This window comes from Sinohyriopsis cumingii, chromosome 5 (assembly GCF_028554795.1).
Source record: "Sinohyriopsis cumingii isolate HCF-2022 chromosome 5, ASM2855479v2, whole genome shotgun sequence".
Classification (NCBI taxonomy): domain Eukaryota; kingdom Metazoa; phylum Mollusca; class Bivalvia; order Unionida; family Unionidae; genus Sinohyriopsis; species Sinohyriopsis cumingii.
Window position 1 is genome coordinate 129825926 of NC_142965.1, and position 13436 is coordinate 129839361.

At 33.8% G+C, this 13436-nt stretch overlaps 1 protein-coding gene across 2 annotated transcripts in view; it reads left to right on the forward strand.

Annotated features, from left to right (window-relative positions):
- LOC149800233 (sodium channel and clathrin linker 1-like) overlaps window positions 1–9542 on the forward strand; it is a 107024-nt gene extending 97482 nt beyond the window's left edge. Inside the window, exons 22-23 of one of the 2 annotated variants that reach the window (XM_089959803.1) lie at window positions 519–552; window positions 5382–5476. In XM_089959803.1, coding sequence (XP_089815929.1) covers window positions 519–552; window positions 5382–5387 — 40 coding nt within the window. In that variant the 3' untranslated portion in view covers window positions 5388–5476. Of the gene's footprint in view, window positions 1–518; window positions 553–5381 lie in introns of both variants that reach the window. The other variant, XM_089959802.1, reaches the window with a different exon arrangement.
- The last annotated feature ends 3894 nt before the right edge of the window (window positions 9543–13436 follow it).

A 13436-nucleotide genomic window follows, 5' to 3' on the forward strand; every position in this document is an offset into this window, starting at 1 on the left:
TAAATTTTAATTTTAGTTAGACCAAAATGACAGTTCTTTTTTAAACTAATATCGAGCATGGATTGAAGTTCATAGGTTGCTGGGCACTGCTATGTGTGCATTAATATTGTTATTGTGTACTGATGAATCTATAGCTGTGTATTTATTTTGGAATACTGCATAAATTACTTTTTTTTTTGTAGAATAATTTTTAATAATTAAGCCATCAGTAGAAAAAAATATATGAAAAAAAGATTACTGCAATCATATGGGAAAATATGAACTTATTTTGTTGGACTAATACTGCACTCCGAAGGTCGAGCAATATTACTCGAAAAACTAGTTCATATTTTTGCATACAGATGCAGTAACCTGTAAATACTAAATGCTCAAACAGCTTAGGTGTAGTTGACAAGAGGGAAAAACCACACAAATTATATGTATACATGTCGGCACAAGATGAATCCTTTATAATGAGTTCATGTGCCTAATTTATTGATCTTTTCATGATATTTTAAATCCATTGTCTTCATTTTCAGACAAAATATAGATGACCTTCTGGAAAAACAACAGGTTATTTTTTGTGCTACCTTTTACTTATTACTTTTCTCTTAATTGTCCTGAGTTGATGCTCTTAAGTGTTCACTAATCACCCATGAAGTCGTTTGTCCCAGCAATTCTGTTCTTTGTTTCTTTTGTTTATCTGCCACCCTATCTATCTACCATCATCCAAAGCTTAACCAATGTGCAGGTTATATAATATTGGTCATTTATCTGTAATCTGTATAATCCATTATTTTTCATGGGAGATTTGAACATTTTGAAGGTGTGAAATTAATATATAGCAAAATTGTTATTATCTAAAATTTTAATTTAAGTTTTCATTATCTAATATTAATTCGTTGTGATTCTCATGGGCCAGTGGTTCTTTCCAGGGATTTTCTGGGTTCTTCCTCCACCATTTATACTGGCCACCATGCATTGCCTATCTTGTGCTGAAAAATGGTGTTAAACCCTACAACAACAACAACAGCAACAACAACAATTTATTGCAAGTTTGTCAGTTGTACTGAAAATGAAGATAAGAAGCAAAAACCTTTAAGGGGCCCCAAGTGGCCGAGTGGTCTAAAGCTCTCACCGTTACAGATCACTGCCATCTCACCTCTGTCTGCATGGGTTCAAGTCTCAGGTTTGGGCAATGTGAGTATGTGGAAAAGCTTGCCAGTAGCTTCTCGTGGGTCGATGGTTCTTTCTGGTGTTTTCCTGGGTTCTTCCTCCACTATTTATACTGGCGGCCATGTATAGCCTATCTTGTGCTGAAAAATGGCATTAAACCCTACAACAACAACAACAACAAAACTTTATGCCAATGATGTTAATAATATACTTATTGCAGAGGTCCTTAAATACATGTATTTGCCAGACATGTTGAGTAGGTCAAATGTTTTGACTGGCACGTACTTTGAAGTAAAATTCAGAGGTCAGTAGGTCCCATTTACAGATTGCTTCTTTGTCAAACAATCATTATAGATGTTGCCAACTATAAAGATTAATTCAAAGGTGACTAAATTGTTTCTTTTTCAAGCAGTCAGTAGACATGTCACCAGATAAGCGTATTTGGTCATGTTTCCCATTTGTACAAACACTGTGTAGCACAAAACACAAGACAAAAGAGGTGGAAGACTTACATTCTGGACTTATCATTAGCCATATAATTGAGCAATTGCTCCGGGGTCTGTGCTACACACATTACATGGCTCCTTCACAACATATGGTTTGTGTCATATTGTGTCAGCACATGATAACCTTAGAACAAAATACGTCAAGCCTAGGCCCAAATTTTAAAAAGAAAAGATACTAGCTACAACAACTTTTATTTTCATCCTCCAGATCTTATTTGGGGACCTAACTAAATAAAACTTCACCATCAGACTTTACCGGAAATGACCATTTATTACCATATATACTGACTTATAAGACAAGTGAAACTGCAAATAGCACAGACCCAGATCAGCCATTGCATAATGAACTAGCCGATCTGGGTCTGTGCAGTTTGTTGGAAGTAATCAGTGGAATAAAAAACATATGCCTGGTCTGCAGGCACATTATGCTTTGGCTGATGAGGATCTTAGTTGTTTGCAGTTTGACTAGATATATAAATGAGTTTATATGGTAGATCTTGCATTTTTTTTTATAGATATTATGTCAGCTTGTTAATCAATAATTAATTTTTAAAACAGGTGAATGGAATAAAATACAGTTGCTGGGTGTCTTTTTTCCTGAAAAAGAAAATTATATTTTATAAATACAGTTATCAGTTTTTGAAAGGAAACCAGTTAATCATGTAAGAATAACACTAATACAAATTTCAGAAACAAAAATGACACATTTTTCCAGTACATTAAATAATTTGGTATATCAAAGTTTTCTTTTTTGTCAAAACTTGTTATATTGCATTTGAATGTTTTTATACTTCACAAATATATTGCAGTTTTTATATTTCACAAATTAGTATTTGGGGAAAGAATGTCTGGCAGGAGCCATTAGAATTTCAGGTCTCAGCATGAATGTTTAATGCCATTTAATAACCACAAATCCTAAATGTGTCCAGATGTAACTAATGTTTCTTCCCCAAAAAAATTCTGCTCAATATCATCTTCACTGTTGCTCTTCTCTTTTCAGGACTATAACCTTGCTATTTTCCAAACACAAAGTTCCTTGATTTCTTGCTGTTTTGATTTTTGCAAATCTTGGTTATCACCCATAAGTCTTTTAAACCAGTACTATTGTTAAACCAGTACTATTGTTAAACCAGTACTATTATTAAACCAGTACTGTTGTTAAACCAGTACTATTATTAAACCAGTACTGTTGTTAAACCAATACTATTATTAAACCAGTACTGTTGTTAAACCAGTACTATTGTTAAACCAGTACTATTGTTAAACCAGTACTATTATTAAACCAGTTCTGTTGTTAAACCAGTACTATTATTAAACCAGTACTATTGTTAAACCAGTACTATTGTTAAACCAGTACTGTTGTTAAACCAGTACTATTATTAAACCAGTACTATTGTTCTTTCTTTTGTTTATCTGCTACCCTCTCTATCTTCCATCAGCTAAGTGTAACAAGTGTGCAAGTGATATAACATCTGTTGTTTATCACACAATGTTACTGATATGATGTTGCTTTGACCCATTCCAGACCTTTCACATGTTCAACATTTGCAGCTTAAAGGTCAGTCCTATTGATCATGCCTTGAGTGTATGCTGACAGTTGCCATTTGGACCATTTTGAATATTTATGAAACAAGGATTGACCGAAAAGTTGCAAAACAAACAAACTTTTTTTTCATTCATAGCTTTGGTCAGCCTTACAGTCAGTCCAATCATAGAGACAGCCAAGTTGGTCAAAATTGATTAGATTTCTGTTGTGGGTTTTTTTTCTGGAAAAAATTCTGGCAAACTTGATATATGGATTTTCTGTAAAAGTTCTAACTAATATGTTCACAAGCGCATATACCAAAATAATGATTCAGAAATGATGTCATGACTCCTAAAAATGTAAAGGCATAAAGACTGAAACATTTAAAGTTGTTTAATACAATGATTTGCTGTTCTTTTAAAAGAAATCATTTATTCAGTGTTTCAAATGAAAGTTATGAGACTTTGAATAATTTGACATTTTACAAATGGTAACAAAAATTAGAAATAATTTATTCCAAAAAATTGATTTCATTAAGAAGTCAGCATTAATGTAAGATCCTTTATGTATTTCTTCTTTTATCTACCAAGACAAGTAAAAATTGAAAGTAATTTTTTTCTGCATCATTTTACATGACCACATCCACCTGAAGGACTCGTTCCAGTTTTACATTTTAATGTGTATACATATTTTTATGCAAAGCTTGTGTTCAAAAAATCTTTTTATCCACATAATAATGTATCATGTTGGTATTATAAGGTATCTAGGATGAAAAAATTCTACAAGTTAATTTCTTGATCCAATTCTTGCATACAGTAGACACCTTAATACTGGTGAAACTGTTCTCTGCCACCCACAATATCTCACCTCTTGTTTATTTGTTTGAATGTGAATTAGAAACTGAGGTAGCATATTTTGTTGTTGTTGTTGTTATTGTTGTGGGGTTTAACGCCATTTTTCAGCACACAATAGGCTATACATTGGCGGCCAGTATTAATGGTGGGGGAAGAACCCGGAAAGAACCACTGACCCATGAGAAGCTACTGGCAAACTTTCTCACATACTCACATGGGCTGAATCCGAGACTCGAACCCACGCAGACAGAGGTGAGATGGCATTGATCCATAACGGAGAGCACTTTAGACCACTCAGCCACTTGGGGCCCAATATTTTGTTGTAAACTGAAGATCTCTACTTCACAGTACTTTGAGTTAATTTTTTTCTGTAGGTATCAAATTTCAAGGCATCGGAAACTGATCATTTCATTGGTATTTGTTCAGTTGTTTCTGCAGAATGGTCATAGTTTGTCTTGTCTTGAATTGCATGATTTGTACCAACCATTAAATCCACAAAAAATTGGTCTCTGATGAAAAATAATTTGCTCTAACTTTTCTTCATAATACTATTATATTTCCATCATATTTTGAAGTACATGTGATTTTTGTCGTTAGTAGGAAGCAAAATAATTAGCAGAGGAGTCAACAGTTTGTTAAGGATTTTGTTTGGATCTTGTTCGTAATGTGTAAGAATCATTATGAAACTAAGACATTTTATTCTGTTTTATTCTAGCTTGCTTCATTGGTCATAGGGTCATGGTCACATTCATAGAATGAATGTGTTAAATTTTGGTTAGTTTTTCCATATACTTGTATTTTAGTTCATACTTGGGATCAATCAGTTTGAAGCTGAGGCAGTTAATTTTTGCAATATGCTTGCTTACCCATATTTTTGTTTGCATTATGTAACAACATCTGATGAAGTCACACTAAAGCATAATGTTCAAGGCATTTTTGAAAGCTCTAATGTCTTTGCACTTCATTACTTTTCAGTTTCACATATATAGCCAGATTTAACTTATGTGGATAGTGTTTGACTGTGTTCAGTGATACCTGGTTCAAGATTAAAGGACACAACAAAGTAATCTTTAATGCCCTTAAATCTCGTGAACATTTTAACAGGGCCATGTCAGACGATATTTTTGTTATCAAACTGAGTATCTTGGAGTTTCTCAGTAATATCCATCATGATTTCGTTACTCAGCAAGTAAAAAAGATAAAAGAAGGGAAGAAATGGGCTAGTCACAAATTCTACAATTTCTTTTTGCCAGTGAGAATCGATCTCTTCAAGGTACTCATGTTGGCATTTGTCTTGCATTTGACTAGTGGAACTACATTTGTCTTTCCTTTTCATTTCAGACATGATCCGGATGAACTCAAGACAGTCAATCTTGCCTCTAGTCTAAAACCAGCATTAAATGGCTCCCTCAGGAAATCTGCAGATATTGATGATGCTATGTCAGACCGGTGACACAGTTCATGTCTTTACTCTAGCAACCGGATATGTTCAGCAGACTGGTGAAAAATTCAAGTCTTAAACCCTCAACAACCTGACATGTTCATCAAACTAGTGAAAAATTCAAGTTTTTACTCTCTGCAACTTGACATGTTGATTAGAAAAATGAGAATTGTTTAAAAAAATCAGTATGCAATTTATGCCATAAAGCTTGTTTAACATTAGAGAAAAACAAGCTCTTGTGATTATGCAGCATTACTATGTGGCAATATAAATATACTTGAGGTGCACTTTTAACCCACTAGCGGAGATCTGTTCTGCAATCCATGGCATTGGTAAATGTGTAAAAGAAGATGCATGGCAAGCATTCTTTCTTCCTAGATTCTTGGCAACACCATCTTCCCACTGGAGAGTTAACTTCTTACATGTATGTTTGTTGTACATTGTTGGCATTTACCTCAGGTTTATTTTTTGCACTTTCTGTGCAAAATGTTATACCTGAAATAATAAACTTGGTGAGGGGATGCATCCTGTAATAATTACTATACACGTATCACATAAGTAGGTCACTACATCCTATACTTCATACTTCTGTTCTCTTAAAATAAATATAGTCCCTATGTATTCAGAAACTGTATCGAAAAAGTTTCTAGGTACTGAAAAATACATCACATGGTTTGTAATATTTTGATATTAATCCTAAATGGAAAGTCACACCAACATGGGGTTTCCACTGGTAAACTTCTTATGGTATCTAGTTGGTCCTGAATGAAAATGATGACAATCTAAAATCCAGTATAGCCACCATAGTGGCCATCTTGAAAATCTTATCAATACTGATGATCATATTGACACCAAAAGACTTCTTATGATATCTAGTTGGTTGTTAATGATAATGGTTCTCCAGAGAAATCAAGTATGGCTGCCACAATGAGCTTATTGAAAATTTATGTCAGTAATTATCCTGAAAGGATGATCATATTAACATGGGATTTCCTTTTAGTCTTGATGTCTATTTTGTCCTAAATGGTGCCAATTTTACATGCAGTATTGCTGCTACAGCAGTTAAAGAGAAGAAATGGTCTTGTCTTGAATTCCAGGACTTTGATTTTGAACAGTAAAGCATCAGTCCCATTGAGGGACTGTTTTAAAATAGTAAGGGTCATATAAATTTACATGACATAAAAATGGCTGATTAAGAAAGAAGGACATAGAAAAATTTGGCACTAACTAGGTACTATCATGAATTATTAGGATTGACCAACGATCAGAACTTGTGTCTCTGACTTTTTCTTTTTCACACAGATATCTGCCTCTTTTTTGCTACAAAAATACTGGCAGACCAATGATATTTATTTTCCATTCTTATTTTCATACATGTGCTAACTATGCGGATTTGTGGGTACTGTTGACTCCACCTAGTGTATCAGCAGTGCCAAATGCGTAATCCCTTTCTTGTTGTCTGCTAATGCAGGCAAAATAAAATTTAATTATCAAGAAAGAATTGTGTACTTCATATTTTGAGAAAGAAGTGATGATATTAAATTAAAGAAAACTGTTTGTTAAAATCAAAATGAAGAAATGTCCAAAACGAGTTACATTGTATGAAACCTTTCCTGTAGAAATGTAATTCGTTATTGACTTTATGTGTTTCTGACCTAATAGAGGAAAACATTAACACTTATGTAAATTTTTTCTGCAACATAAGAAATCACTCTAAAAAAAAGAACATTTAACAATCCTGTGTAAACTTATTCACTGTGGAAACTTGAGCAGACCCTTTACTGTTAAATTTTAGTTATAAACCAATTGAGAACTATTTCTGTACCATTTTCATAGTCTTGCCATTTTATTAAATATTGGTAGTATATTCCGCTGGATATTGTATATTATTTAAAAAATCAAAATTCTTTTGTATTAAAATATGTATGTGTCAAGTTAAATATTAAATTCTAGTATATAATAATTATATCTGCATAATATCCAACACATATTACACATTACATTTCCTGTTGGTTTACCACATGATGTTGTTGTTGTGGGTTTACCACATGATGTTGTTGTGGGCTTACCACATGATGTTGTTGTTGTGGGTTTAACACATGATTTTGTTGTTGTGGGTTTACCACATGATGTTGTTGTGGGTTTACCACATGATGTTGTTGTTGTGGGCTTACCACATGATGTTGTTGTTGTGGGTGTAACACATGATGTTGTTGTTGTGGGTTTAACACTATTTGTTCAGTATATGATAGGCCATTAAATGCAGCCATTATATATGGTGGAGGAAGAACTGGGGAAAACCGTAGGAAGAACCACCAACTTATGGGAAGCTACTGATAAGCTTTCCGGGCCCCGAGTGGCCGAGTGGTCTAAAGCGTTCTCCGTTATGGATCACTGCCATCTCACTTCTGTCTGAGTGGGTTCGAGTCTCCGATTTGGCCAATGAGGGTATGTGAGAAAGCTTACCAGTAGCTTCTCAAGGGTCGGTGGTTCTTTCTGGAGTTCTTCTCCACCAATAATACTGGCTGCCATGTATAGCCTGTTGTGTGCTGAAAAATGGCGTTAAGCCCCACAACAAGAACAACAACTGGCAAGCTTTCTCGCATACCCGTGTTGGCTGAGCCCAAGCCTCCAACCAACATGGATAGAGGTGAAATATCAATGATCTGTACAGGCAAGCAACTTCGGCCACCTTGAGCCCAGTTTACCACATGAATATTTCAAAAGGGACATTACTATATATACTCACATATAAGTCAGATAAAACTGCAAGCAACATAGAGCCTGATCTTCCAGCGCATGATGCTATGGCAGAACAGTGTTGTTTCTTTTACTGCTTACTCCAAGTCACCATGTTGGCAAAGTATGCAATGGTAAATCTTGGTCTATACAGTTTCAGCTGGATCTGACACATAAACAAATATATGACATATAAACAAGTATATATCATATTCTACATGATTTACAATGAAATAAAGAACACTCAAGAAACACAAAATGTCCTTAATGGGCATGTGTCCTTTATTTATAAGTTATAAAATAATGAAAAGGTAGTTATAACTATTGTCCCTTATGTGGAGTTATTCCCTTAGTTAGGTTTTACTGTATTCTGTATATGGAATTATATGACAGACCAAGTTTCAATTTTTCAACTGAATAAAGACATGGTTCATTATTTGCAGTTTCTTGCTATACCAGCTTTTGCTGTATGTTAAGTTTCCTGTAATTTGTTTAATATACAATAAAACCTACACCTGTTACTTCTTCTAAAGACAATTGTTTGCCATACCATTATGGTTTATAAAAATAACTGTTTTATAATAATAATAATATTTTTTTAAAATTTATTTATCATATCTTTACTTTTACTACTAATCCTAACTCTAATAATACTTAATAGCAATTGTTTACTACTGTTGCTAATAAAAATAATAATAATAATAATAATAATAATAATATACTGTTACTAAATAATAACAGTGACCCATAATAACTATAAATCTTTTATCATCAACTGTCCTACCTCATCTCCAGGATTTTCATCCAGTAATTGCCATCAATTTCAAATTTGTGTTGAGCTTGCCATGTTGATAGTTCAACAACTGGGTGAGTCTGTCCACCCTCAACATTAAAATTTTGTACTTGACCAAAAAGAAAAAAATGAGCTAAACAGAAGAGTTTACGTTTTTTTCAACAGTCCAGTCACAATTTTCTCAAACTGACTGAATTTGTTAACTAATTTCACTTCAGATAATTTGTGATGGAAAAGGCCAAGATAATTGTCTTCAGATTTTTTTAAATTCATTAATAGGTGTGAGTTTCTGATAAAGACTCATTTTTGTATCTACAATTCAATATATCTGTGTCAGATGTAAGAACTTCATATGTGATGTTTGTAGTAGAATGCACCATTTAAATTTACGCCTTGCATGGTTGTATCTATGTGGAAGTCTGAAATCGTTTCATACATCCGTTACATGAAGAAAATATATTGTGATAAATTTGTGGGTTTTTGTCCTGTGATATTATTTCTACAAATAATTAAAACAATATGTAGATGATTTTAGTTTATTGTTTCTTTTCCAAGTTCAAGTACCATTTACATTTACTTATCAGTCAGCTGGCTCCAACTGCACAGACCCAGATCTGACATTGCATAATGTACCAACAGATCGTGGTGTATGCAGTTTGTTAGGACTAATCAGTAGAACAACAACATAGACCCAGATCTGACATTGTATAATGTGCCAACACATCTTGGTCTATGCAGTTAAGACTAATCATAGAATAAACAACATAGACCCTGAACTTCCACTGCATAATGTGCAGGCAGATCAGGGTCTATGTTTGTAGTTCGAGACAACTTGTACACATTTTCATTAAATATTGATACAAATCTGTCAGTTGACGTAAAAAGAAATCTGAGGACCTGAGGGGAAAAAAAATAAACAGTTATCCATTGATTATGTTATTGCACCAGGGCTGACCCTTGGGCCCTCCATACCTTCAGTATGAATTTCTATTACTTTGTTATTTCTTCTCTTCTGCCAGCATTGGCATACAGAAGATAGAAATTATTCAGTGAGTTTAATAATATCAATTTTTATCTGAAATGAGTAGAAATATGATTCCATTTATCACATGATCAGACAAAGAGTAATGATTTGATAAAATGTCAGAATAGTGTCATGAAATGAGATGTGAAAACATTTGATTGCCTTGGTCATTTGGCCTTTGCATGGCATCATATTGTTACATCACAGTGTTATTATGCTTCTTACATTCCAAAAAGTTACAATATGGATACGTTAACAGAAGTCATGGATGCAATATTCAGCAATATTAAGAAATTTGCTTTATTCTTAATATTGCAGTGTGGCTAATGGCTTGTATGATGTGACATGATAGTAACAAAGGTGAGCGTCATGTGATAAGTTACAACTGTTTGAGATAATCTGTAGACCTGACATTGCTGGTACTCACACTTACAAGTGTAAACTCAATTACCACAGCAAAGGCCAAATTATTGTGCAAACTCAATTACCACAGCAAAGGCCAAATAATTGTGTAAACTCAATTAGCACAGCAAAGGCCAAATAATTGTGTAAACTCAATTAGCACAGCAAAGGCCAAACTATTGTGTAAACTCAATTAGCACAGCAAAGGCCAAATAATTGTGTAAACTCAATTAGCACAGCAAAGGCCAAATAATTGTGTAAACTCAATTAGCACAGCAAAGGCCAAACTATTGTGTAAACTCAATTACCACAGCAAAGGCCAAATTATTGTGTAAACTCAATTAGCACTGCAAAGGCCAAATTATTGTGTAAACTCAATTAGCACAGCAAAGGCCAAATTATTGTAAAAATTGGATTAGCACAGCAAAGGCCAAACTATTGTGTAAACTCAATTAGCACTGCAAAGGCCAAATTATTGTGTAAACTCAATTAGCACAGCAAAGGCCAAACTATTGTGTAAACTCAATTAGCACAGCAAAGGCCAAATTATTGTGTAAACTCAATTAGCACTGCAAAGGCCAAATTATTGTGTAAACTCAATTAGCATTGCAAAGGCCAAATTATTGTGTAAACTCAATTAGCACAGCAAAGGCCAAATTATTGTGTAAACTCAATTAGCACAGCAAAGGCCAAATTATTGTGTAAACTCAATTACCACAGCAAAGGCCAAATTATTGTGTAAACTCAATTACCACAGCAAAGGCCAAATTATTGTAAAAATTGGATTAGCACAGCAAAGGCCAAACTATTGTGTAAACTCAATTAGCACAGCAAAGGCCAAATTATTGTGTAAACTCAATTACCACAGCAAAGGCCAAATTATTGTGTAAACTCAATTAGCACAGCAAAGGCCAAATTATTGTAAAAATTGGATTAGCACAGCAAAGGCCAAACTATTGTGTAAACTCAATTAGCACAGCAAAGGCCAAATTATTGTAAAAATTGGATTAGCACAGCAAAGGCCAAACTATTGTGTAAACTCAATTAGCACAGCAAAGGCCAAATTATTGTAAAAATTGGATTAGCACAGCAAAGGCCAAACTATTGTGTAAACTCAATTAGCACTGCAAAGGCCAAATTATTGTGTAAACTCAATTAGCACAGCAAAGGCCAAACTATTGTGTAAACTCAATTAGCACAGCAAAGGCCAAATTATTGTGTAAACTCAATTAGCACTGCAAAGGCCAAATTATTGTGTAAACTCAATTAGCACTGCAAAGGCCAAATTATTGTGTAAACTCAATTAGCATTGCAAAGGCCAAATTATTGTGTAAACTCAATTAGCACAGCAAAGGCCAAATTATTGTGTAAACTCAATTAGCACAGCAAAGGCCAAATTATTGTGTAAACTCAATTACCACAACAAAGGCCAAATTATTGTGTAAACTCAATTACCACAGCAAAGGCCAAATAATTGTAAAAATTGGATTAGCACAACAAAGGCCAAACTATTGTGCAAACTCAATTACCACAGCAAAGGCCAAATAATTGTAAAAATTGGATTAGCACAACAAAGGCCAAACTATTGTGTAAACTCAATTACCACAGCAAAGCCAAATAATTGTAAAAATTGGATTAGCACAACAAAGGCCAAACTATTGTGCAAACTCAATTACCATTGCAAAGACCAAATAATTGTAAAAATTGGATTAGCACAACAAAGGCCAAACTATTGTGCAAACTCAATTACCATTGCAAAGACCAAATAATTGTAAAAATTGGATTAGCACAACAAAGGCCAAACTATTGTGCAAACTCAATTACCATTGCAAAGACCAAATAATTGTAAAAATTGGATTAGCACAACAAAGGCCAAACTATTGTGCAAACTCAATTACCATTGCAAAGACCAAATAATTGTAAAAATTGGATTAGCACAACAAAGGCCAAACTATTGTGCAAACTCAATTACCACAGCAAAGGCCAAATAATTGTAAAAATTGGATTAGCACAACAAAGGCCAAACTATTGTGCAAACTCAATTACCACAGCAAAGGCCAAATAATTGTAAAAATTGGATTAGCACAACAAAGGCCAAACTATTGTGCAAACTCAATTACCATTGCAAAGACCAAATAATTGTAAAAATTGGATTAGCACAACAAAGGCCAAACTATTGTGCAAACTCAATTACCATTGCAAAGACCAAATAATTGTAAAAATTGGATTAGCACAACAAAGGCCAAACTATTGTGCAAACTCAATTACCATTGCAAAGACCAAATAATTGTAAAAATTGGATTAGCACAACAAAGGCCAAACTATTGTGCAAACTCAATTACCATTGCAAAGACCAAATAATTGTAAAAATTGGATTAGCACAACAAAGGCCAAATTATTGTGCAAACTCAATTACCATTGCAAAGGCCAAATAATTGTAAAAATTGGATTAGCACAACAAAGGCCAAATTATTGTGCAAACTCAATTAGCACTGCAAATGCCAAATTATTGTGCAAACTCAATTAGCACTGCAAAGGCCAAATTATTGTGCCACTCAATTAGCACTGCAAAGGCCAAATTTATTGTGCAAACTCAATTAGCACTGCAAATGCCAAATTATTGTGCAAACTCAATTAGCTCTGCAAAGGCCAAATTATTGTGCAAACTCAATTAGCACTGCAAAGGCCAAATTATTGTGCAAACTCAATTAGCACTGCAAAGGCCAAATTATTGTGCAAACTCAATTTGCACTGCAAAGGACAAATTATTGTGCAAACTCAATTAGCACTGCAAAGGACAAACTAATGTGCATTAAATATTTGTAAATTTGATCAATATATTTACTTTGCTTTTCAATAATTCATTATTTTGATTATAATGATGTAGTATTTGATAGATTTGCAATTATTAATGGTAAAATCTGTTTCATAAACTTTTAAACTCTTATGTTCAAACTAGTTTTAAGTGAGTAGGTTCTCACATGCCGTCAACTTTTT